Source organism: Anoplophora glabripennis, unplaced genomic scaffold, assembly GCF_000390285.2.
Source record: "Anoplophora glabripennis isolate ALB-LARVAE unplaced genomic scaffold, Agla_2.0 scaffold34, whole genome shotgun sequence".
Classification (NCBI taxonomy): Eukaryota; Metazoa; Arthropoda; class Insecta; order Coleoptera; family Cerambycidae; genus Anoplophora; species Anoplophora glabripennis.
Genome location: NW_019426074.1, coordinates 340,934 through 367,272, shown reverse-complemented (window position 1 = coordinate 367,272; position 26,339 = coordinate 340,934). Strand labels below are relative to the sequence as shown.

Here is a 26,339-nt window from a genome sequence, read left to right as displayed (position 1 = left end):
GACCGCACGCTGAAAAACTGCACTAAAAACACGACACCAAAAATATTCTCTATTACCGAAAACAAGGTGCACAATAATACTGTTTTTCCCAGCGTAACCTTGAAGGAATGTTCAAATGTTACCATAAATATTAAATATTAGTTTCTTTTGTTAATGCGATAGCAATTTTCTTAATAAAAACGAGTTAAATTAAAAGTTGTATTTAATTTATTTTGTTAATGCGTTGGCAATTTTAGTAATAAAAACGATTTAAATTAAAATTTGATTTTTGTGGTCTCTGTTTGCAGTCGTATAAAAAGTATCGTAAAAAACCTCTTTGTACACTCGCTCGACTTCTCTGCACCAATATGTCTCGCTCGTATGCAAAGAGTCGTTTTCAAGCCTTGTTATTTAATATACTATTGTGTCGTTTTTGTATAAGACAAAGTAAACTAAAATCTTAAATATTAGCCAAATAACAACATAAAATAAACTGATGTATGCAAATAGTAGTATTTATTATTATACATTTGATGAAGGTGAGATACGATATGTGGATAGTACATGTAGCTGAACATTATTTTCCTGAAACACTGTATCCAGTACAACTGGATAAGAGGGACTAACTTATAGCAGACCCCATTCTTTATGCACAAAAAGGAATTTAGTTTACAAGTGGTGATAAGAGGTTTCAGAATATCTTTGTTGTAACGTTGGACTAGGAGAATGCATGTTTAATGATATTGATTTTATGTGCTTTTAAATCTAGGTTTTCATCAAGACAATGTCTTGCTACGTGTAACAACACTCAGTTGCAGTGAACTGTAATAATTTTCCTACCAAAACACGAACATTTGTTCATCTATCTCATCGATATTCGCTCTAACTTTAACAACATTTGAGACAGACAGCTTGAAATGAGATACCCCAATGGATATTAATCATTTCATTATAAACATATCTAGATATATTATTGAATGAATAAACACATTAATTAGAATTGCCTTGAAATTTTTTAACATAAAATTATTAGGTGTATGCTCCAAGCAGCTCCAAAATGTTTAGTATCTTGATGAAATAAAATGCAAGGATAAAATCATATCTTTCTTATTTATCTAAAACTTAGTAGATTCGATTAGAGTAATTTAAGCAAACAATCGTGTTTAAATTAGACTGATTTCAACATTGAAAGGAAGTTATATCCTGCTGCAGTAATCGTAAACGACGCATAAGCAAAATTTCGATTGCTAGACTAATTAGCTTGCGGTTAAACTATTTTAATTATTAATACATATTTCGTTTACTTTCATGATGACTACTTTTACAAAAATTAAAAAAGAATGTTATTTCTTAATACTTACATCTTCTATTTTTTGAATTGAAGAATTACACACTATCTTGGAACTACAAAAATGTCAAAATCAATAGTTCAATAAAATTGAAATAATTAAATTACAGACATTTATTTTAGTGAAAAATTATAGACCAAAATCACGTTTTTTTTTTGAAAATAGGAACAACTTGTAACTGTAACTATTTGATACTTTGCTTTAAGTTTTTGTTTAGTTTTTATGTTCATAAAATAGATATTCTGAAAGGATATTTCGTTTAAAATTAACTTTGATTTCAAATGCAGCTAATGTTATATTTTTAGAGGCCCTAAACATGTAAAATTCGCTGCCGTATCAATCGGTGTGCTAATGTTGGCGTCGTGGATTGTATCCTTCATAATCGCTATGAAATGGGACTACATTGCGAGAGTGGAGGAACCGTTTGCTCTATTCGATCAGCTTTACGACAAACCTTGGCTGAGGATAGGTCCGTACCTGATAGGAATAATGGCCGGGTACATGTTGTTCCGCATTGACTGTAAAATCTCAATGTCCCCGATAGTAGTAACAGCAGGATGGGTGGCGTCCCTGGCGTGCCTGGCGAGTTTGGTTTATGGTCTGGGCCGAGAAGGCTTGGCTGTGCCTGGGTCTGCATTTTACGTAAGTTAATTTAGGTTTGAAAGGGAACGTTTTATTTAAGTGAAAATGGGGTTTTGTCCACTATGTTAGTTCCCAGAATTTACATACAGATGCATTATTAGTTTACTTTTTATCTCTTCAAGCAAAGCTTCAAAGGCACTTAATAATTGGAGCTTCAGTTTTGAGCAGAAGGGGATGTTCCAAGTGGTAAAGTCCTCCCAATAATGATCAACAGTGATCATGTTGTTTGTTTTACTTTGTTAAGAACTATCTTACTATGAACTAGATGTGTGCAGGTATTCACATTTCCGCTTGAGTCCCACATTTTCACTACGTCGATGTAAAACATCATAGTAAAATTTCCCATTGACAGTATCACCAGATGCCAAAATTTGATGTTATCGCGAGCTGTTTCATGATAACGCACCACACACACCTCGCTCGTAGTAAGTTAAATAAACCATATGGGTACTGTTCCTCATCTTCCTTATTTGTCGAACCTTGTCTCTGGAATTTTTATTTTTTTCAATGCAACTCCAATTAAAAAAAAGTGATTTTGGCTTTATTGGATAGATCAAAAAGAAATTGCAACCTGTTAATAATAGATTGATGTAAAAGACTTGCAAAGTTGCTGAAAAAACCTTTAGGTTAGTTTTTAAGTTCATCGATGTGAAATGCGATTATAAAACGCATTTTACATTATCAAAAGAAACTGTTGAGGTACATACGTAAATGATATTATTTTTTGAAGGTATCTGTGCTATAGTTTTAGATTTTTACTGAGGTTAGAAAAAAATTGGAAGGTTTTTTTTTTATTCAGTAACTGGGTATTCATCATAATTCATCACTTTTTTCCGGTTAATTCAACATTTTCCTCTGTTTCGAGTTGGTAATAGAGAATTTTTTTATATAAAAATTTTCGGAACTTTTGGATAAGATTTTGAATGTATTGTATACATATGTATATAAAAGCAAAGTTGGATCAAGAACTTAATCTAAATCGGTTTATTTTCATCCAAGAAAGCTGCTCTTGAAGTATGACTCATTCATTTCTTAAAAGAAAGCTGGTTGAGTTTCGGATAGTCAACTGCGTATTTCTAAATATTACTTTACAGTAAAATATAAGACATTCACTATATGTATAGTGTAAAAACCTAACCTCAAAAAGGCAATATATTGTTTTTTAGAAAAGTTATAGCAAAAATGTTATTAAACAAATCATCTATTTGTTGCTACGTATCTCAGAAACAACGGACGATACGATCTAGTCTTAAAAAAAATATTTCGTTTTTAGCAAGAAGTTCTACCACCCTCAAAAGTTTTTGCAGTTGTTTTCAGAATACCTTGTATAAATTAATGCGAACATTTGTAGGGTCCATTTATCTTTACTGTAAGTAGGTAATGTAAGGAAAAAGTTAATAAGAGATACACTCCCACTCAGTTTGTTAAAATATGTATACATTGTCTAGTAATGGTCGACAAATTTATAAAAGTATGTTTTTTAGATCAGCTCTAAAATCCTATCGACAAAAGTCCATATTAATGTCTGAAAATTATTTAAATGTAATAGCGGTAAAATAAACAAGTTTCTAAAGTTACTATCAAAGAGCGAATACAAACTGTCAATTCGTATTTACGTATAACCTTCTACATCTCCTGCTTATTTTCCGGGTGTGCCATATAGTCCTCAATCATTACGACCAATTTTTCCTATTGTGTCAAAAAACTGTCAAATTATTCTATAAGCAAACGGATCTGTTTTCTGTTAAAAGTCCAAACATTTTATAACTGACATTTTCTTTAATTGTCTCATATTCAAAAAAGTTTGCAAAATATCCTGAATCTCTGATGTGCAGTGCAAACTCTTCTTCCGAGTTTCACCTTGGTAGATTGATCAAATTTTCTAGTAATTTTATGTCACGCAGGTGTTTCATTAATCCACAGGGTTCTGTTCCTGTTCCAGTGTTTACTACGTCCTTCTACGGTTTTGNATTCTGCGAAACACCACGACAGTGTAGCTGGAGTGGTGTTTTAAGGATATACATCGAGTGAGGAGGTTAGTATAATCGAATATTTTCGTTTGCTCGAGTGGTATTCGATACGATTACATAATGAATTAACTAATTCCGAAGCATTCCATTTTTTTTGACGTTTGTTGACAAATGTTAAAACTATCGTTACCATGACATAGTTCACATTGTTGGAGGAGGCGAAACACCAAAACGGTTATACCACGTCGTCAAGGGTAAAATCGCTTATCAATACATAGTAACTACGTAAAATTTGTAATTGCTATTGGCTAAATTTCTAATGAATTATATAATCATAAAAATATTCATTGTTTACACCGAAGAGTAATATTTGCTGTGGACAGAATAATTAAAAACAGTAGCTTAAGAAATGCTAAAAGTTGGCTTTGGTTCTAGCAAAACCGTTGCAGATTTCTTTTTTGCCAGTTCTAATGGCTTTTCGTTCCCACACTGTGTTCTGGTACTCAACATAGCTGTTTTGTTATTTGCCAATAAATTTAGCAGTTGTAAACCGAAAAAAGTTTTGAGCACATCTTATTTCATTCTCAGCCTTTATTGCAGTTTGACTTTGGAAGAATTCTTGACTTTGGACAGATTCTCCGTCACAGAATAGGTTAAAGTACTATCCTGGTACTGAGGAAGATGATACACAACTAAAATCTACATGGATATACAGGAAATGGGTAAAATTGTGTCGTTATTTTCCTTCTACCAATGTTCTGTAAGACTGACTTCCAGGAAAATTTCTTGGATACAAGTTATCTTTTTCAAATCGGTTTCTCACACTGCTTCTAAATAAGAAATAGAGACTGACACATTACTTACTTCTATTTATGTATATCTTAGTAAGTGGGCCACATTTTTAACATAAATAACTCTTTTCTTTGTTTCTATATTCATAAACTTAGTGTAAAATATATCTTGTACTGTAAATATTAGTGTCATCAAATGCAATGAAGTACTTAAATATACTTTTGAAATCGCATTAGAATTTGAGACAACGGAGTTATAGTTAAGTACATCCAAAGTTTAAACAATTCAAGTAAATATGCAATGCTAATTAATGTATCTATCTGAAGTAGGTACATAATTCACAATTATTAAATGTCAGCAGTAAGTTCCTGTTTTCGTAGATAGAAGCGGGTGAAATGCGTTCGCGCAACAAATAATCTTCACGTAAACGTGTCGAATGGATAAAATCATATTCCTGTCTTGATTCAGTTTAGTCGATTCGTGACCAAACAGGATCTGCGTCGTTGCTTTTGCTCCACAAAACCGTCGCGTATATGCATCTCAGCTATCAGGAGAACAGAAGGTTTCAGAGTAAATATTTAAACTAGAGTGTTACGACTTCATTCCGTTCTTAATTTTTAAATGGTTTCTTTAGTACCAATTTAATTTTTAAAATTCAGTAAAAGGTTAGATTACGTTTAAGATTCCTTTCCTGTCGGCTATTTGTTTTAATTTTATGTTCATTAGTAAAAAAATAAATATATTCTCAGTACATTTCTTAAGTACCTACTTATTAAGATTTTTTTTTAGTTTAATCAGTTAACATAATTTCAAATGTAGATGATATTACTTTGGTATTGCTGCGTTTATACTATACAGGGTGTTTTCAAAAGAAGTAGCACAAATGGTACCGGTGAATCTATAGCTAAAAAGAACATGTTTTGCATAAAAATTACCTTAGTAAAATCTTCACCCCATAAGGTTTCCCAAAAAATATGGATTAGCGGTTGTAATTTGAAAACCAAAAAAGACATAATAGTCAAATTTTACACGAATTTTCTACTAATGCATGTGCAACTTCTCAACAGTCTTTCGAAAATTTCTACCCCTCGGAGGGGGTTGAAGTAAGCTTATATCTAAATTCGAGTAAATGAAATTTATTTTTCGTTAGTTCTTGTATTTTATTGCGAAACCTGATCAAATCACTACTTCCTAAGTATTCCTGAAAGTAGTGAAACGTCTACATTTATTAAAACATATTTTGTTTAGGCTGCCTTGGGACACACAGCATGGGGTTTGTCCTTGGCATGGATAACAATAGCTTGCTGCACTGGACATGGTGGAGTAATAAATGCCTTCCTCAGCTGCAAGCTCTTCCTACCTCTCAGTCGACTCACCTACTGCGCTTATTTGGTCCATCCCGTGCTCATGTGTGCCACCAGTTTCGTTTTGGATGGATCTCTTCACCTACACAATGCGATGGCTGTAAGTAGTCAGTTCCTATCGAAACTGTATTCAATAACTTGTCTATTATTTCAATTTAAACTTTAGTATTTATAGCTAAATGGTCTAGACTGTTTATTTTATTAATGAATTATATATTTCAGTATTTTCAGTTATTAGGGATATCTATAAATCGTAATTTGAAAAATGAATGCAAAGAAACATTAAAATGCTGTTACAGTTACAAATTTTTCGATAAAAATGGATTATGTTTACATGAAACCTTCTTAGTATGCAACCAACATAACAAATCTTGCTGTTCTTAAAACGCAGTCATATCTACAAAATTATTTTTTACAGAATTCACTTGCATCTTGCACATGAAGAAATAAATAAAAATAAACATATGTTTCGTGTCACTTAATTGTTGTAGTTAGGTACCCATTATTAAATGCACCTTGGGACAAATTTAATTTCTTTATTTTGTTTCAGATTGTAATATTCAGCGGAAACGTGGTGTTGTCATTTTTATGTGCATTTGCCATATCTTTAGCCTTTGAAGCTCCTGTGGTAAATCTACTCAAAATTGTATTTGCTTGATCTGATATAGTACATTGAAATAGAAAATTAAGGACTGTATTATTTTTAATGTACAATACTGCATGTAAATAGTTATAAATAAATGGAAATCAGAAAACTCTGATTTCAAAACATTTTCTCAAAAACGAGAAATAAATATACTTAGATATAAACTATTAAAAAATTATGATTTAGTTTGTTAGTCTTTTTCAGTTCCCGAGGTAAATTTACTCAAAACTATATTTTTTATCTGTTTCTAATACAATGAAAGAGCAAATTTCAAATTGTATTATTTTTAGTATAAGGAATTTTTTATAAATAGTTATAATAAAAATAAACAAATAATGCGTGTTACGTAAATAAAATTTAAGTTTAAACTACAAATACAAACAACAGATTAATGATAAAATCGGGAGGAATATACAACGCACTTTTATTTCTGGCTAAAAAAGAATTACAACAATTTAATTAGTAAATTTATGGTGTTATATAATTTAGACAACAATTTACGGCTTATCGTGTATCCAGTTATTACAATAGTTATATGTTATTTTAAATAAATATCGTATACATTAATAATAAACCTTTACATCTTGAAATTCTATTACACCTACACTAAGTTTTATATTTGGAGGAACAATAAATATTAGACATTTGGACTATACAGTAAAAAACTATATGTATATATTTACTTAACAACGAATAAATTATACTTTTAACTTTCTAAAACTAGTTTAAAAAATCACTGGAAGTCCAAGATCAGTCTCTGACGGAACACTATTTACAAAACACATACACTTATTGGCACTATAAGTACTTTAGATGTCCTTGGGTTCGCAATACACGTTGTCAGTTCTGAAAAATCATAAAATCAGTATAAGTAGATGTACATAATATTATATTGTTTGCAGTAGGTGATAATTTTGCAAATATAGTACGCAAAATATTCGGTAACGTTTTTTTTTTTTTCACAAACGTCAATTACAACTTCATTAGTAACCTTATTTTAAAGAACGTATACTTTTTTATTTTGCTACATTTAGAACTATATTATCTATTTGACAAGTATCATCTTAAAGTTTGTTAAAAATTATTCTAAATAAGAGATTTGACTTGTATACAGGGTATCCAGAAGCCAATGGGCTATACTTCAAGGATAATAATCATTCGATGAAAATAAACTAAACCGGTTAATCTAAATTGATCAGATTTTCTTTATGCTTTTTAAAATTTGTTAAGGTACCTACTTATCTCCAATGTTCCCTCAAATTTTTTCACTGACTGCGCGGTACAAAAGTATATGAAGCAAAAATGTTGAACACGTTTCGTTTAACGTTTAAATGTCAAAGACCAATTTGAAAAATTTTTTTGACCCTCTAAATTTTACTTTTATTTTGGGAAATTTACATTTTTGCTATTTGGTGAACAAGCCCATTGTACGCAGAATACAAAAACGTCTGAGCAACTTTCGAAAAATTAGGGCGCGGCGCCCACCCGCGCAGTTTAGAGGAACTTTACTTATCTCTCTCACTTTTTAAGGTATTTCGACGAAAAAATTGGTTTGGCAAGGCTTTTTGGGGTAAAACAAATATAACGGGTGTTCCAAAATTCACACAATAAGTAGAATTGCTAGAAAAAAATAGGTTTTTAATTAAAAATTGTGTTTTATTATTGATTCATAAAGTTATGTATGGAGTAGCATATCGGGTAAATGGCCTCTACTGCTTTGCTGGCATATACACACTCGTTTGTCGAAATTTTCCGTGTCCGTTTTGCATAAACGCTGAATTTGGTTGATACAGTGCGCAATTTCCTCCTTCAAGGTAGTTGTGGGCTTGTTGGCATAAATCTTAGACTTCAAAAAAACGCAAAGAAAAATGTTCAGCGGCGCTAAATCGCATGATCTGGACCGCCAATTCTGATTACCGAAACGGGAAATTACACGATCAGGAAACGATTCGTGCAGTAATTGAATTATTTCTTCGGCTGTATTGCAATTTAGGCACAAAAATTGGATTATCATATCGCGATAGCGAGCACCATCAAATGTTATTGCCTGACCAGCCGCATTTTCGAAGAAGAATAGTCCGATAATGCCTCCAGTCCAAAATCCGTACCAAACAGTGACACGTTGTGGATGCATTTGTTTTTCAACAATCACCCGTGGATTTTCTGCAGCCCAAAATGCGATTAACGAAGCCACCAAGATGAAAATGAGCCTCATCGCTGAAGATGATTTTATTAAAAAAATCAGCATCCACCTGTTATTCTATAATACATTCAACGAACTCTCTTCGGTCTGCGTGGTCAGAAGGCCTCAGTTCTTGAGTTAATTGAATTTCGTGAGATTACGCTGTAGAGAGCTTCTCGAAATGTCCAATTCATGAACTGCTTCGATGTTTTGTGTTGATCGAATTAAAGGACGTCCAGAGTGTTTAAATTCACTAATTGATCCAGTCTTGAATTTTTCAACTAATCTCTTCACTGATAAAGTTAAATCACTATTCTGACGTTGTACTTTTGTGTTTCAGTTTTTAATAACCGTAAACTGTCAGCTGTCAAGTTATACATATACATATTTTATAGCAGAAATGAAATTCACATCTTGCGTGGATTTTGGAACACCCATTAGGTTCATGAGAGATATACGCGTTGTTATTTAGAAAGAGATGAAGTTAATCAAAATCTTGCACAATATTTAATGTCGCCACAAATGATTGGGTGAAATTCAATTGGATTAGAATACCTCCAAAAACTGCAATTTATTCTTCTTCGGAATCATACTTTTTAGCGAGTTGCAATTGGAACATCTTTTCCAATATATTGTATAACATTATACATGGTGTCCGGGAAAATGTGGGAAATCTCTCGCGTGCAGATTTCGGTTCATTTGATGGACAATAAACAACAGTACCTTTTTTTTAGTCTAAGGTTGAAGCTACCCAGATTTATTATTTTGAAGTCTTTAGGGTGTCTGAAGGGTGTTAACAATTTAGGCATTAAGTTGTAAAGCTTAGCCCGCCCTTGGTAAACTAAAAAAGCTAAATATGTTTCAAGGACACTATTTTAAGAGGTCCTTACTAGTGTCCATCACATAAAATTTTTATTAAATTATATTAAATAGGTACTTTAAAAGTTATTCAAGAAAAATCGATTTCTAGCGGCGTCTTTCAGGGCCACATATCTCCGTAGGGAGGGCCTGTACGAAAAAAATTTATAGGAACTTGTCACCTTATTTTTTCATGTTCTATCTGCACCCGATAGATTTGCCACATTTTCCCGGACACTCTGTATAAAGTACTAAAAGTTTTTTTTTGGCTAAAATCTGCATTAATAAGAAAATATATCGAAAACTTAAGAACTGTCTCGGATGTTCTTAGCGACCTCTATGTTTTAGGTAATAAATAAATGTATGTTTATCCTCACCCAAAAAATTGTTTGTATCAAACTGCATTAAATAAAATATCTAAAAGGGAACAGTAACAAAACTGAAGCTGTATACAATTTTCAGTTCACGGTACCTTTTATTGAACCAAACTGTACTATATTAATTTGGCATAAATATGATTATTGTCATCCAACGAAAGCTATTCTTGAAGCATGGTACTTTATAGATATACAAAATTAAAATACTATTCATTGTTAAGATTATAACCGTTATCTTTAAAATAATTCATTTTATGTTATTTGCAGTGTTCTTAGTTTACATATTTCCAAATTTTGAAAATTTAAAAAGTTAAAATAAATAAACTTATGTACAATACTTCACATTTATTTCATTTAATCTGTATTAGGAAAGCCATAAAAACCCACATGAATGCATTACGAAAAAGCTTGTACCTACCAAGTTAATAAAGTGAGCACTAAAAATACGAAAAAGTTAATTAAATGTTAAATGGCCGATGCAGAAACAGGAAGCGCCTGGTTCATTTCGGGATATTCCTCATACTCCTCATCGACTTCTTCATAATCATCGGCATTGTCGTCAACTGGATCCTCAATATCAAAGTCAGAGTGGCTAGTGGGAGGCGGCACCAGTCGATTTGCTTCCTAGAAATTAGTAAAACCAATACCCATGCAGTTAGTCAGGCAAACAATATTAAAGTGATGAACACACAAAGCAATCACGCCGTGAAGTCCTTTAAAAGGATTTAAAACATTCATGTCAATTGCAGTTTAGTAAAATACGAAAAGCTCATAGGGTAACAATAATTTGTCCATGACATGTGACTGTTCTGATCTAGGAAATAACTGGAATTGTTTGGAGTTTAGTACACACTCAGCAATAATTATTGAAATAAAATCTGATAACATATAATTATAAACAAAAGCACAAACAAACACATACATATTCGTAAAAGCACAATAAAACTTATTGGGGTTTTGAAAGATACATATTAAAAAGTTGCATCATGTTTTATTAAAAACTTTGAGTATACTACAACAGACAATAATATAATAGAAGATTTGTTTTTGTTCAATCAAAATCCTGTGAAGCAATATGTGCTTTATGTGGCACAATAAATTATAAAAAAAATACAAACAAACCTTTGGTGGTCTCCAACCACATCCTGGTAGAGGCAAACCATCTGTGCCCAAAGGACACGGTGCATCTAATCCTGGAACCCCTTGATCTCCTTTGTCACCTTTATCACCTTTTCTTCCTCTTTTACCTATTGGGCCCTACAAGTATTGGATGACCATACAGGTGCTGCATTATATTTCAAATAGACGCTGAATCAAGAATGTTTTAAAAATGACGTGAGTTATGACACCATCATTTGATATTGATGCTTCAATGACATTTGCAATAGTCAGTATACCGCTTTTGAATACTCAGAGTAGAATTATTTAATTTCTTCTGCATAAAACATATCTTTGTATAAACAAACCAAAATGCAACATTGAATTAATTATAATGATATTAAATGAAGTTATATTTACGACGCGTTATTTTCCAGAAGCTTCATTTTTAAATCATCTTGTAACACATGAAACTATAAGCGTTAACTACATGAATATGGAATATTCTTAGTGAATGAAACAGCTACTTCGTTCAAAAATGCTTCCTAAGGACTACTTGTTAATGATGCCAAGACGAAACGAGGTTAAAGGGTCCTGTCTGTCTTATGATTAATGATGCTGTCTAAATTTGACATCGGCGATAAGGATACGGTTAATTCCCGTAGTGGCGTCTTAATTAGTTTTATCTGCATTTTTAATCTTAATTACCGGGTAAAAAGAGTACAGCTTTTTGCCGGTGAATCATTTATAACAATGGACTATTTGCACGTAAAATATTGTATTTTAGTATTTTTGCCATTAAAACTATCACTGATGGGGTAAAAGATTATAAAATAATATTATAATATTGCTTGAAACTGACAGGACTGATTCTTCTCATCAAAACAAACAAAAATAAAATGGTAACATTTTTATTGCTAAAATTTTTCCTCAGAGATATGTGATCAAAGATTGAAAGTAAGTGAAACAGTTTTTGATGAATTACTCAAAAATCCTGACAGTTCACTCATAATAATAGTAATTTAAACAAAAACTAACCTACTAAATAATGTTAATTACAATAACTCATTTTCAATAAAAATTGTTGTGTTTCTTGAGTTCTTTTTTTATAGAAAGCATTGTTTGATTGATAAAATTCCAAATACGCATTTTTAGAATGAAATATAGCCAAACACTTTTATGGTTTTCAGACTTTCGCTCGTCGATAATATTTTCTACAAAGCCAACAAACAAAATTTTTTTTATTAGAAATGGTCTACTCAAAAGATTCTCTTTAATGTCAACTAACTTTGTTTATACAACTGAAATCCTTCAAACCTTTTCTAATTCCATTGGCACTGGCCACTTTTAGTTTAAATTTAAGTCAATAAATTCTATATATTTCCAATTTTTGTATTATGTCGTTTTTTTTATTTGTTTGACAAACACCCTCTTGCAAACTGAGAACTTCGTTTCTTAGGAAAGCAACTTTTAAAAACCAGTGCAAAAAATTGGTTATGAAGATAAAGTGAGATGAAATGAAGATAAAGTAGTACAGTTACATAATGCATTAGCTGAAAGCAAGAATAATATAGGTTCAACCAAAGTGCTACCTTCGTTACTGTTAGCAGTTATTTTCATACGAAACATTCAGATTAGGCAAAAGCAAGCAACGGTTTAATAAAAATTAGTAGACTCATTTTAATAACAAATAATTATGTTTAAAATATAAGTTATCGAAGAATAATCGACAAAGATAGAATTGCAATATATAGTAGTCATGATTCATATCCACAAATCTAAACAGAAAAATAATTTTGATAATAAATATTTTTCTTTTTATAGTATTACTTGAAATTATTTTGAAACTATTACGAATTTTTAAACAAACTTACTAAAATATTTCCAAAATGATTTGTTGCATCATAATTTTCTGATGCTATGGCTAAAAACAAAAATTTTGAGTTTACTGAATTCTTCGGAAAAGAAATAAGTGAAAAAATATAGTATGCATTTCTAAAGAAAATATCATTTATTTCAACAAGTCTGTGTTCTTGTTCTTAGGTTTGTCAAACTGTATCTAAAATATTTACAAAAGTACTTCTGGTTTTTTTAAGGATATGTAAATATTCTATTTTATTTATTCATTCTTGTACCGATATAATTATTTCAGATTTTATTTTTAGTACTGAATTGGAACTACTGATTCCACCAACAATTATTTATTGTATATGCACTTATACTTACAGCTTCACCCTTACTTCCTTTGTCACCTTTCGGCCCCTGAAATAAATAGAAAGAACGAAAGTAGTAAAAAATGGGTAGGTTGTTAAGATGTGAGCATGCTTTAGATAAACTATGTTTCTACTTTACACAGACGTCAATGTGGGTTAATGAGGTTAATGGGTTAGTACCTCCTGACCGGGAATTCCATCTGTACCCTAAAATATAACAGAATAATTGTTAATGTTAATTTACACAATGAGTTGGGAAGTGTGTATGAAGGGTGGTTAAGGAATTTAATTAAATTACGTTGGTTTATTGTTAATTATTTTTATGTTTTTTATGTTTAATATAAATATATTCGTTAGAAATAATTTTCTTCTTATGAGAAACATGTTTTCTTATCATGATTTTGAAAACAAAATAATTTAATATTTTGTAGTATAGTTTTATATGACCTTGATATTAAAATTTAAATTTTTATACAGACAATTTTCTCATAAATAAAAAAAATTCTCTGTTACCTACAGTTTTGATCAAGATTTTGAAAACATAAATAATATGACAGCTCGTAGAGTAAATTTAAATGCAAACTTTTCGAAAAAACAGGGTAAATAGTAAATGACAGTCAAAAATTAGCTAAAAAGCAAGACGTTTATTTTCTTGTTATGTTTCTTTCATAATAAATATTATATACGAGCTTACTAATACTTATTATTTAACATAAAACATATTGTCTATTTGTATAATGTACGAGGTTTCATCAAAAAGTAAGAAGAATTATCAAATTGCGCGTGTTGTATCTCGTCTATTGAGTTGACCCTTTTTTTTGTGTATGGGTAGCAATGCCAGTCAAATTTTAGGCAGACTTACCTCAGTTTTTTGGCGATTCATTGTGTGGCGAAATGTCGGATCAGAAAGTGTCTGATATTTTTTGTTAAAAACGGAATTAAGTGCAGCGAAGTGCAACGATGTGTAGCGAAGCACACTCGATGGAAAACTATCATGGAATCTTCATTTTGAAAGAAAATTAAAAAAGGCGTACATATCCTATGAGCAGTGACGCAGAAACATTGGTAAAACCTGGGGAATGAAACCAGAAGTGGTCATGTGGATAAACACTGCCATTGTTAGACCAATGTTACCCTACGGGGCCCAGCAGATGACAGCTAAACCAAAGCTCAGCTAAGTACAAAGGATTGCCTGCCTGAGGAGCTATGCGAACAACACTCAGCATAACAATGGAAGTAATGCTGTGTCCACTACCTCTGGATATCTATCTAAAAGAAGTGACTTCAAGAACGTTTGTTTCAAACCGGATGTAGGATGTGGAGAAGTCAGGAGTCGCCTATGGAATTGGAAGATGCAAGCGGACATTGACAGTATTTCTCCTCGGTTTGCGTTCGACAGACTCTACACCGTACTTATCAGAAGACAGGAGAAAACCGCCAGCGAATATGTAATCAACATCTTCACAGACGGATAAAAAAGGAAGGAAGGTGCAGGATGTGGAATTTATTCTAGATCCTTGCATATCCGATATCAGTGGGCAATGGATATGCATGCTACCGTGGTATAAACGGAATTAGCAGGTTTAACTATAGCCGCTAAAGAAACTACCCGTAGGCACACTGCGGGTATAACCATCAGAATCTACACAGATAGTAGACAAGCACTACTGCACATTTTGCGTAATCATAAGATAATGACTAGGTCAGTATGGGAATGCCACCAGGCACTGGTCGTGGCCTCAGTATCCAACAGTATATCTGTATGCTGGGTCAAGGGACACGAGGGGTGCAATGGCAACAAAGAAGCTGACAGGCTAAGCAGGGGTCTCAATATTTTTTGACCCGGTCCCTCCAGTGTGCTTCCGTTGTCAGCACTTAAATTATTAAGGAAAAACACCCACAAAGAGTTTATGAAATGGTGCGATGATACAAGTAGCTGTCAATTTGCTAAGGGGTTCTTAGAATATCCTAATAAGGATACAGCCAAATAATACCTGGCCATTGCTAGGCCAAACCTTCGACTAGTGACAGGTATTCAAACTGGACACTGTTCGTTAAGGATGCATCTTCACAATATGAAACACGTTTTCGTAGGGGTTGTGAACAGAAAGACGAGGCAGTACTACATGTGCTATGAGAATGCACTGCCGTCTCGTAAACAAGAGAATCCGTGTTGGGAGAACGTTGGTCTTCTATGGTCTATATTAGGGAGACCCCTCTGAGCAATGTCACCAATTTTTCTCTGTATTAGGTTGGTTAGCAGCTTCGGTGGATTGATCTCCTAATGGGAGGAAGTACAAGGGGTACAATGGGATGTAAAATGCTGTAGCGTTTTAAGCTACCCTCCCTAAAATTCCAGATTCCAGCGTACAGCATATTAAAGAAGGCCTTTGGCGACGATACTATGTTACAGCCTCGAGTTTATCAATGGTCAAATGTGAAGGTCTTTCTAACCGTTTCCTTCGACTACAATGGAAATAGTTCATCATAAATTTTCACTTCTCGATCGTACAGTTAACAAGGAGTATTACCTACAAATTTTGTGCAATTTGCGCGACAGGAGAAAACGACGAGAACATGAGACATAACTCGTGGATTTTGCACCATGACAATATACTACATACCTAAATGTATAAATCACACGAGGACTACCTACTTTGAAAGAGATGGGACAAAAATTGAAGATTACATAAATATTTCCTGAGAAAATTAATAATTCCCGTTAATTTTTTATCAAACCTCGAATACTTAAATACTGTTTGTGTTTTATTTCAAGATATGTTTTTCTTTATTTCTGCCTTTGCAACTTTAATTAATGAAATCAATGTTATAAAATTTATGTGGTATTTAAGTAACGAGCGTTCAAATAAAAACGTGGTCAAGTTGGTTCTGAAAATTTAGACGTAGGGCGTAGCGTATAGCAAATGAACTTAAACGTCATCTGTCAAAGCGCTGTACCGCCGCTTTGTTATTGAAACTGACAGCTGCTATACAGCTCGTTGAGAAATGAGGTTAAGTTGGTCGCTATAAGCTACGCCCTACGTCCAATGTGTCAGAGCCAACTTCGACCACGTTTTTATTTGAACGCTCGTTATAAATTTTTTTCGGCACCCCAAGATAATTTCTACAAAATTTGTAAATACAAAAAAAATTCAATAATAATGTAATAGTAAAAGCTACAGTATATAGAAATTTTCACATAAAATCTATGAAACTTCGAGATTATATATTTAATACAATTATAAGCACCCTACAACAAAATAGAATATTATGTATTTAATAAAATTGTGGTAAAGTTAAAATGCAATATTTTAAATACAAATTGCGGGTAATGCGGGTGACATATATGGTTACTTGTATTTTCTATACCAATTCTATGTGTATTGTATTGTATATAATTGTCAGTATTCACGTTACCTAATAAATTACTGGAAGGATTTCCCCTATTTATTTTTTTTTTTGTAATTTGAAATAGATTACATATTTTACTAACTTTAAACATTGTGACTTATAACCCACCATTAAAAATTGGTTAAGCCTTTTGGTTAGACCTTGTGTAAGCAAGAAAACAATACTACATGTAAGTATTGTTACAACACTAGGTAATAAGTTCATGTTAAAAATAAATACTATGAATAGGTTTAGGTATATCTGCTCTTCAGAAGAAAATACTTACAGGTAAACCAGGGTCTCCTCTTTCTCCTTTGCTTCCAGGTTCACCTTGAGCGCCCTGACGAATAATGGTACTGTTAGTATCTTACGCGGATAACTTTGAAATACTATAAATTCAACGTCAAACGATAAGTCTTAAATATCAGAGCTATTTTAAATTTCACGTATTCTTCTGCAACAAGTATTATAGATACATTAATTATTTTTATTAGAATATTATTTTTCTGATATATAAATAAATTTGAGATACTAGTTTTAAAGGTTTGTTAAAAACATCTACTGAAACTTAAAATACAAATAATACATGTAATTATGAAAAGAGGAAAGATAACATAAATTATTGAAATCAAAGTGTTAGTGGCGTAGTAACTGCTACTCGGCAAATAATTTAGTAGTAATAAGAGAAAATAAAATAGTAAACTTACTTTCATTCCATCGAGACCCGGCGGGCCCTGTGAAGAAAAATAAGTAAAAGAAAACGTTAGCCAAATACCTATTAAATTAAATGAGGATGTAATGGATGAAAGCTAGATGCCAATGATCATGATGCTCAACATATCTGCAACAGTCTGATTCATTCAAGTATCAATGTGCATGCACTCACTATTTCCTTGAAATGTTCAGCTTACTAAGATGATGTAGAGGGGTTAGTAAGAATTACATAGAAGTGGTGTTTAGTGTATAATTCAAAGGTGAGTTTATTTTACCAATTTCAAAGCAAAGTCTGTAATCATACATACATTGATTTGCTCTGTCCTTTGAGAATCATGTGTATACTTTAATTATTAATAATATTTTACCATTTGCCTACGTAAATCTTTAGTCTAAAATAAGGTCTATGGTTTAATTATATTATATAATGGACGTTAAGTTGAAATGTCATCAATTAAAATTTAGAGAAATATATTTTGACTGTTAAAATATTACTTATTAAAAACATTGACAAAGGCGAACAAAATATAGTCTATTGTAGTTATTGGTTTCAAAGTAGTAAAATCATTTTTGGTTTATATAACTTGCTTCCAATGATTGCTTTTTACAGCAATTTCTTGTTGAAAATTAATTCTTGTTTTACAACTTCTTGAAAACAATGTATTTGGACGTGGAAAGACTATTCCATTATTTTAATGTGATGCCAGAAGCATTTATAATGTTCATAGTAGATTTTTTCTATTTCATTTCGAAGAATTTGTATGAAGATAAAATTTGGAACAAAAATATTGCACAATGTAGTTGTGGGAAAATATCCGGGATGACAAAGCAGGAGAGTTGAACATAAATTAAAGCAATTTTTAATAATTACAGCACATGCACATACATTTATTTTCGTACATGTTAATAATAATACACCAAGCTTATAATTCTAAATATTAAAATTAAAAATATTTTACAATTTTTAGGTTTTACAAACCCTATTCTAAAATCAGTCACGTAATTCCAAACTGTATATTTTATTACAATATCTAACCTACTATAAGACACCTATAAAAAAGTAACATTTATATTACAACACTGTCATTTGTTTAATAACTTATAAATTAATGATTTTGCAAAATGTCTCCCTTTTTACAAATATAATAAATAGTTATGGCAATATATTTATATAAAAATTGATATTTACTGGACTACTTAAGACACTACTTACCAACCACTGTCAGTTACAAGTAGTGTTAAGTACTAATATGGACGTAAAATGGTTTGTTAAGAGCAGTAATGACTCTTATGTTAAGTTCAGGATAGCTACAACAAACTCTTTTATTATGTAATAAAAGTTGGGAAAGACACTTTACTTTATTTTATAGTGGTGTCCTGCACTTGGCGCAAAATAGGTAAAAACGGGCATAGTTGCAAATTTTTAATATATTTTAACTTCATAGTTCACTACATGAAATTAACTTTCTAGAAGAAAAAAATAAACATAATTTTTGCGTCACAGGAATCAAGATTTTAAATGACACATTTTACGAAATAATTAAAAAAGTATTACACTTAACATTATTTTCTTAGTTATTCTACCTTGTATTTAGTTGTGGAATCGAACTTTCTCTATTTTGTTCAACATTAAAGGAAATAATAGACTGTACACGCACGTGAGTGAGTATACTATTCAAGAATATGACTCACAAAGAACAGTGTCAATAACGAAGTGCGGTTTTATTCGACTGAATAAAACGTTATTCCCCTGTTTTCATGCTGCAATGCTGATTGCACTGAAAATGCTATGAACGAATTTAACTGTCCTTGCAATGATTTATTAATGGCAATTTCCTTTTTAGATATGTAGGTACAAATAGTTCTGTAAAATTGGATACTTTTTTCGTGAATTTACTGACATGTTTCAAACGTTAAATCTGAGAAAAAGATAAGGAAGTCTTTAAATATATCTGGTTTTTAAAGTGAATAAAAGATATAGTATAAATTGATAACAATATTCTTAATATAAATGGGAATAAATAAATTGATTAAAAACTAATGTGAACAACATGTGTTGTGAGGAAAGTAAAAATGCCTCTGATATTGTTAACAAATTATCTACAGATAGACAAAAGACGGTTAGAGGGTTAGATATAGGTTAGTTACAACTGCTAATATAATACATACGGTGTCTTATAGTAAACTAATGTGTTATCTTTGTACTTACCTACTATTTCAGGAGATATAGAGGGTATTTTAAAATAATGTTCCTGAGGCAATACAACATAAAAAAAATTTATATTTCTTCCTATCTTCCTGGTCTATTCCTCGTCTTTTGTTTTCAAGATAGAGGTAGTTTTTAAATGAATATCGTAATTAAATTTGGTAGAAATATTTTTTTACATTCCATTATTTCCAGAGTTTATTCTAAAATACCCTGTATTTATTATACTCAGAGGAACTACAAACTACATGTAAATGCATTGTAGTACTGTTGCATCTTGCAAGTAAAACTGGAGACATTTTTAAATGTACCAAAATGTGGAACTTAGAAACATTTCGTCTCAGTCAAAAATTTACATGAAAGAATAGAAACAGAGCGATTTACTGTCTTTATTTCTGGTACTGCTAGTACAGGACACTTGGAAAAGCGTCACGGGAATTAAATTTTGTTTGTTGTAGCCATCCGCAACAATGGCGTTTAACATAACCTATGTATAATAATAAATATTAAAATAGCAATAAATACACCTTGTGATATTTAAATACAGAGTTAATATAAAACATTTGTATGAATTTAGAATATATTATTTAGTTTTGCCTTTATATGAGAATTTGGACGCCAAATATGATATATAACAATTTTTGATAACCCTCGACGATGTTAAATTCGTGGCAGTCGATTTTCTTCTCTGTATCACCAGTTATTGTCCTCCTAAACCATTCGTAAATTGATTCTTGGTAAAAATAGACTAAAGTAAAATCAAAAGTATTGCGTCGAAAAACAATCCAATGGAATTGAATCACTTAACAAATATTTGTTGTTATTGAAGCCCAGAAATGTTAATGAAATTGTTAATTTGTTAAGTCACTGCATTGTTCGGTTAACGCTGTTTAGGCCTAGTTATAGTATGGTTTCCTTACCATGGGCCCTGGCTTTCCATAATCACCTGGCCGTCCAATTTCCCCTCTTAAACCCATTGGACCCTGTTGGTAATTCGCCCGATTAGGGACACATGCTCAACTTGGTAAGTTAATAGGGAAAGCAAGTTAGAATCCAAACATAAAATTTTTAAAACAATCTTGTGGTAAAAAAGTGTAGCTTTGTTTAAAGTGGATTCTACTTTACTAGGTTGTTAGTGGGTTTAGTATAAAAAATAACTTACAGGTAAACCCATTGGTCCTGGATCTCCCTTTGAACCCTTCTCTCCCTAAAAGTGAACAACATATTTTATTACTGTTACAATGGTGTAAAATATAAGGTTGTTTTTTAATAGGTATAAGATAATTCCTATAAGTCAAGTGGTCAAATGTTGTTTTACATATATAAAAATAGTTATTTTTTATTCTATTCGATTTGTATTCAAGAGTGGACCTTCTTTTTCCGAAAACTGCTTAGAAACATTGTCAAACTTGGTAAAATTTCGACATTTATGATAAATTAATATGACGGTTATGTACATGTATTAATTACATTTTACAATGCCGCACAGTGGGAAATATGAGAAAAATTCTAAATACTCAGCTATTTTAACCGTACAGTGGTAATTTCTTCAAGTAGCTTAACTTTACGATCCTGGTGCGATAATTTGATTCGATATTTAAAAATAAAATAAAAAGTTTTGTAACATAATATCTAATAAAAATTAGTAGAAAAAAAAAATAAAAACAAACAAAATGAGAAAAACAAAAATAATTAGAAATAAATAAAAATAAAAAAAACAGTAAAATAAAACCTTTTTAAAACTGACACCTTGAAGCGGTAAAAGGGTTTAAGTTTTATATAAATGAAGATTAAAGTTAACGAAATGCAGTCCATCGAATAATTTCGATAAATAATATAAATGAGGTTTTAGCTGAAATTGTTGAAATTTTTATGATCTATAGAATGAAATTTTATTTATCTATCTAAATATCCACTCATTTTTTGGAGATTTGAGAATAAGTTTCAAGGGTTTGAGGTTAGGTTTTTATGGACCTAGCATAGGTTTGAGGTTTCAGAAATACAAAATAATATATCCATAATAGAGTTTTTAAGGGGTTTTAAGGGGTCACTTTCTTTGGATTGGCAAATATTCTTCGTTAACATTCTAGCGCAGATTTCTTGGATTTGGGGTTAGATATTTAAGAATAGAGGTTACGGGCTTAATAAAAAATATAAGTTCCAGAAAATAGTTTTCAAATACTTTTATTCTTTGATGTGGAACACATACATTCTATGAATTATTAGCTAAAGTTTTTAGAGTTTGAGGTTGGGTTTTGAAGATTTGGGGTTAGGGTTTGAAGGGTTTGCGGGTTAGGTTTTTATGGGTGTAGGTTTAGAGTTAAGAAATATAAGCTCAAAAATATAGTTTCCAAGTAATTATACTCATAGAATTAGAAAAGAGTTAGTGTATTATTTTGGGGTTACGTTCTTGGGTTCAGGTTTGAGGTTGAAAAGTATTATAAAGCTGCATTATTATTTTCGTTGTTTAATCAACCGCAGATACATTTTTTTGTTTTATAAATACCGAATTATTATCTTTGGTGTTGAGGCTGATGGGTTTTCCCTCGATTTAAAAAAATCCTATATACAGGTTCGGAAAGTCCCCATGGTATATCGGCTGTTACGTGAGAGCGATAAAGTAAGTAATAGAAATCCGTGCGATAGACAAGGATGGTTACATTGAAGACGTATCATATTCTGAATAGTCACTCCCACTTCTATCCCGAAACGGGCGCTGACTATTCAGATTATGAAACGTCTTCACTATAGCCATCCTTGTCTATCGCACGGATTTCTTTACTTTGTCGCTCTCATTTAAAGGCAAATGGACCAAGCGGATTTTCCAGCCCTGTAGATATATCAAATAATCGCACCAGGAAAATAAAATTAAGCATATTTGAAGAAGAATAAAAAAGAAATTACCACAGAACGGTTAAAATAGCCGAGGGCGTAGAATTTTTTCCCATATTTCCCACTGGGTACCGTAGGTAGGTAAGTACATATTTCCAGAAACTATACAAAGTATCAATGGGCTTGTAATAGAGAAGAGCTACTAAATATGATACAGAAGGTATAGAAGACGATAGTTATGTGGTTATCATTCTTGATAGCAAGACACGTACTCAAAGGATATTTATTATTTCAGATGTATCTGCTATTACCATATGTCAAAAAATTACTCTGCTTTGCCTCCTAAGTTTACTGATAAGTTGTAGATTTTTAATAAGAATGAAAATGTGTCAATCTATTTGGTTGATATTAATAAAATAAGAAGCACTTAAAAAGAAATTGTTCGATATTTCAAATTGCCGCATCTGGAAGATTCTATGGCCACTGATCAAAAGACGGAAAAGATTGAAAGTCTACTTCAGTGGCGGAAATATACATTGAAAATAGAACAGAAAGTGGTTGAAGTTTTTGATTCACATCAGTTGCTCCATCAGCATCGACATTTTACAATTCACAGAAAAATAATTGCAGATTCAGAATAAGATTCAGTTTAAAGATCACTTTCCTTCTATGTATGGAATAAACCCGATATTATAATTTTCGAACAAAATAATGGTTGATGAAGATGAATATAAGTTGCAAAATTTATTCAAATGAAATAAATGAATTTTCAAAAATAAGAGGCATACGAGTTAAAGCAATTTGTCTAATTAAAATATACAGGGTGATTCATTAACAATGGGAAAGTTGAAAGCTGAAGATACTGTACGTGAAATGGTGACCACTGGCGCAAACATGCCTTATCCGAAAGTTGATAGTTTCGGAAATACAGGGTGTTGAAAGTTAAAATTTTAAATAGTTTTTTTGCGATTATTCTGAAAATATGTAGGTTAGGAACTTGAAAATTTGTGAAACTATATTTTTTTAAGCGACAAATAAGATGCGTGTTGCAATTTCAGCGTTGCTCATAGAGGGCGCCACTTACGACCAATTTGACCGAAAATTTAATTAATAATTATTATTTACCCTGTATTTCTAACATGAAACTTCATTAAAAACCTGAAAGAGCAATCATTTTTCCATTACTTATGTACTCTTGTTTCATTTCGGTATCTCGATCCGTTTTCGAGAAAAATAGATTTAACGAACACTATGTTTTGATAATACAAGAAATTAAAAGCGAAACAAAATATGTGTTTCTTTATGTTATTACAACAATTAACGACAAAACAAATGAAATACGTAATAATGATTTAAAGTAATTGTTCGAAGAATCCACCGTTGACACTGATGTACTTTACACAACGTTTTCTGGGAGATCTTCGAGTTTGAAACAACATATTGGGATTGCGTCTGACTTACTTTGTATTCTTTGCCACAACTCTTCACGCGAACCAATAGATTCTTTGTAAACTATATCTTTCATTCGAGACCAAAAAGAAAAATCAAGAGGATTGAAGTCCAGACTTCTGGATGGACAAGCAAAAATGCTTACATGACCAATCCAGCGATTTGAAAAAACTGCATCTAAATATGCACGCATTGGCCACCCAGAAGTCCCGACTTCATCCTCTTGATTTTTCTATTTGGTCTCGAATGAAAGATATCGTTTACAAAGAATCTATTGGCTCGTATGAAGAATTGCGGCAAAGAATACAAATCGCTGCCAACGAAGTCAAACACAATCCAAATAAGTTGTTTCAAACTCGAAGATCTCTCAGAAAACGTTGTGTAAAGTGTATCAGTGTCAACGGTGGATTCTTCAAACAATTACTTTAAATCATTATTACGTGGTATTTTATTTGTTTTATTATTAATTGTTGTGAAAACATGAAGAAACACTTAGTTTGTTTCGCTTTTAATTTCTCGTCTTATCAAAACATAGTGTTCGTTAAATCTATTTTTCTCGAAAACGGATCGAGATACCGAAATGAAACAAGAGTACACAATTAATGGAAAAATTATTGCTCTTTCAGGTTTTGAATCAATTTTCATGTGAGACATACAGGGTAAAAAGTTATTAACTACATTTTCGGTAAAATTGATCGTAAGTGGCGCCCTCTATGAACAACGCTGAAATTGCAACATGCATCTTATTCGTCGCTTAAAAAAAATATAGTTTCACAAATTTTCAAGTTCCTAACCTACATATTTTCAGAATAATCGCAAAAAAATGATTTAAAATATTAACTTTCAACACCCTGTATTTCCGAAATTATCAATTTTTGGATGAGGCATGTTTGCGTCAATGGTCACCATTTTACGTGTAGTATCTTCAGCTTTCAACTTTCCCATTGTTAATGAATCACCCTGTATAACAGCTGTATTTAGGAAACAGAATTAAAATGTTCATATTTCATGGACACAGCGTTTTTTGGCAAGAAAACTGCTGAAGCTGTTTGGCATTTTTGCGAGAAATTAAATTGGCCCAGTTTGATTTTATATGACTGTGGATGTACATTTCCAACTAATTGATTTAAAAAGGAAAACGATATATGATTGGTAATTATTGAGGTTAGAGAATTTTTCGTGTACAGTTTTAGAACATTTGGATGGATTTTAACCTTTTTTCACCATTTTTGTTTCTTGCAAAAAATTTTAAAATCGTTTTTAAGAAAAAAAAGAACTGACAGTTAACTAAATTAAAGTGTACGTGTCCTTAATATCAATATAATTTTGGTAAGAACCATTTTTAAATATAGTAATTGCTTATTCATTATATTGATACATTATAGGTTGGATGAATTTGTAACAGGAGATGGTTTTGGTGCAAAGGTAAAACAATTTGGTCAGTTACTAGTATCCAAAGTCTTTGACACAATGCAGTTAGACCGAGTTAATGTAATAATAACAAATACCTACAGGCTATCGCTGTAACTGTGCACCAATGTTATGTTTTAATAATAAACTTGTTTACAGATAAATAACGAAATATTGAAAACAGAAGCCTTAAATGAAAACAGATTGATTTTCGAAACGTTAACAACTATCTTACTAAAGCGCGCGATATAGGTATAAATGCAATTTATGTTTTTCATTAATTTGTTCTTTTCAATGAGAGATCTTTGGTTAAGCAAAATTATTTTCTTATAAGTTTCTTGATTAGACTATAAAATGGCATTTTAGTTTTAGTTATAGAAAATACTTTTAAGTACCTACAGGTCATACAAAGATAGTATAATACGTTATGCATTAAAATTTGCATTTAAAACTAAAGATCTTTTGTCTATATTTTAATTGTTTAGGAGCAAATTTTTCGCCAAATATCACCCTTATTATATGAAACTAATGTAAACATTCAGTAGCCAATAAATATGTAAGAGTGTTATAAATCAACAACTTACACCAATCGGAAAGAAAACAGAAATACAGAAACATTTAGTGTTTGGTCTATTTTTTACATAAACGATCTATATTATAAAAAAATATATATTTTAAAGGTATTGTTTAAATTTCCTTTGAACAAATCAGATTACAATTAATACCTATTTATTAATTAGTCTCATAGTTCTGGTTAAGTCGGTATTTTGACATATCAATATAAAAATGAAATAAGAATATAAATTTAGATGTCAACTAAAAATTAAATGTTTTAAATGGTACAGAGGTCCATACAGAGTATTGTTGT

At 31.4% G+C, this 26,339-nt stretch overlaps 2 protein-coding genes across 8 annotated transcripts in view; one reads left to right on the top strand and one right to left on the bottom strand.

Moving 5' to 3' along the window:
- Window positions 1-6,809, top strand: part of LOC108913531 (nose resistant to fluoxetine protein 6-like) — a 28,798-nt gene extending 21,989 nt beyond the window's left edge. The window contains exons 7-9 of the mRNA XM_018719093.1: window positions 1,634-1,970; window positions 5,981-6,196; window positions 6,647-6,809. Coding sequence (XP_018574609.1) covers window positions 1,634-1,970; window positions 5,981-6,196; window positions 6,647-6,754 — 661 coding nt within the window. The 3' untranslated portion in view covers window positions 6,755-6,809. The remainder of the gene's footprint in view (window positions 1-1,633; window positions 1,971-5,980; window positions 6,197-6,646) is intronic.
- Window positions 6,810-7,149: 340 nt separating this feature from the next.
- Window positions 7,150-26,339, bottom strand: part of LOC108913799 (collagen alpha chain CG42342) — a 65,482-nt gene continuing 46,292 nt past the window's right edge. For 3 of the 7 annotated variants that reach the window (XM_018719474.1, XM_018719427.1, XM_018719449.1), the window contains 9 exons: window positions 20,943-20,987; window positions 20,701-20,763; window positions 17,568-17,594; window positions 17,147-17,200; window positions 13,651-13,677; window positions 13,484-13,519; window positions 11,282-11,416; window positions 10,578-10,783; window positions 7,150-7,588 (listed from right to left, as the gene is read on the bottom strand). In XM_018719474.1, coding sequence (XP_018574990.1) covers window positions 10,625-10,783; window positions 11,282-11,416; window positions 13,484-13,519; window positions 13,651-13,677; window positions 17,147-17,200; window positions 17,568-17,594; window positions 20,701-20,763; window positions 20,943-20,987 — 546 coding nt within the window. In that variant the 3' untranslated portion in view covers window positions 7,150-7,588; window positions 10,578-10,624. The remainder of the gene's footprint in view (window positions 7,589-10,577; window positions 10,784-11,281; window positions 11,417-13,483; window positions 13,520-13,650; window positions 13,678-17,146; window positions 17,201-17,567; window positions 17,595-20,700; window positions 20,764-20,942; window positions 20,988-26,339) is intronic. The other 4 variants (XM_018719466.1, XM_018719435.1, XM_018719441.1 and 1 more) reach the window with 4 other exon arrangements.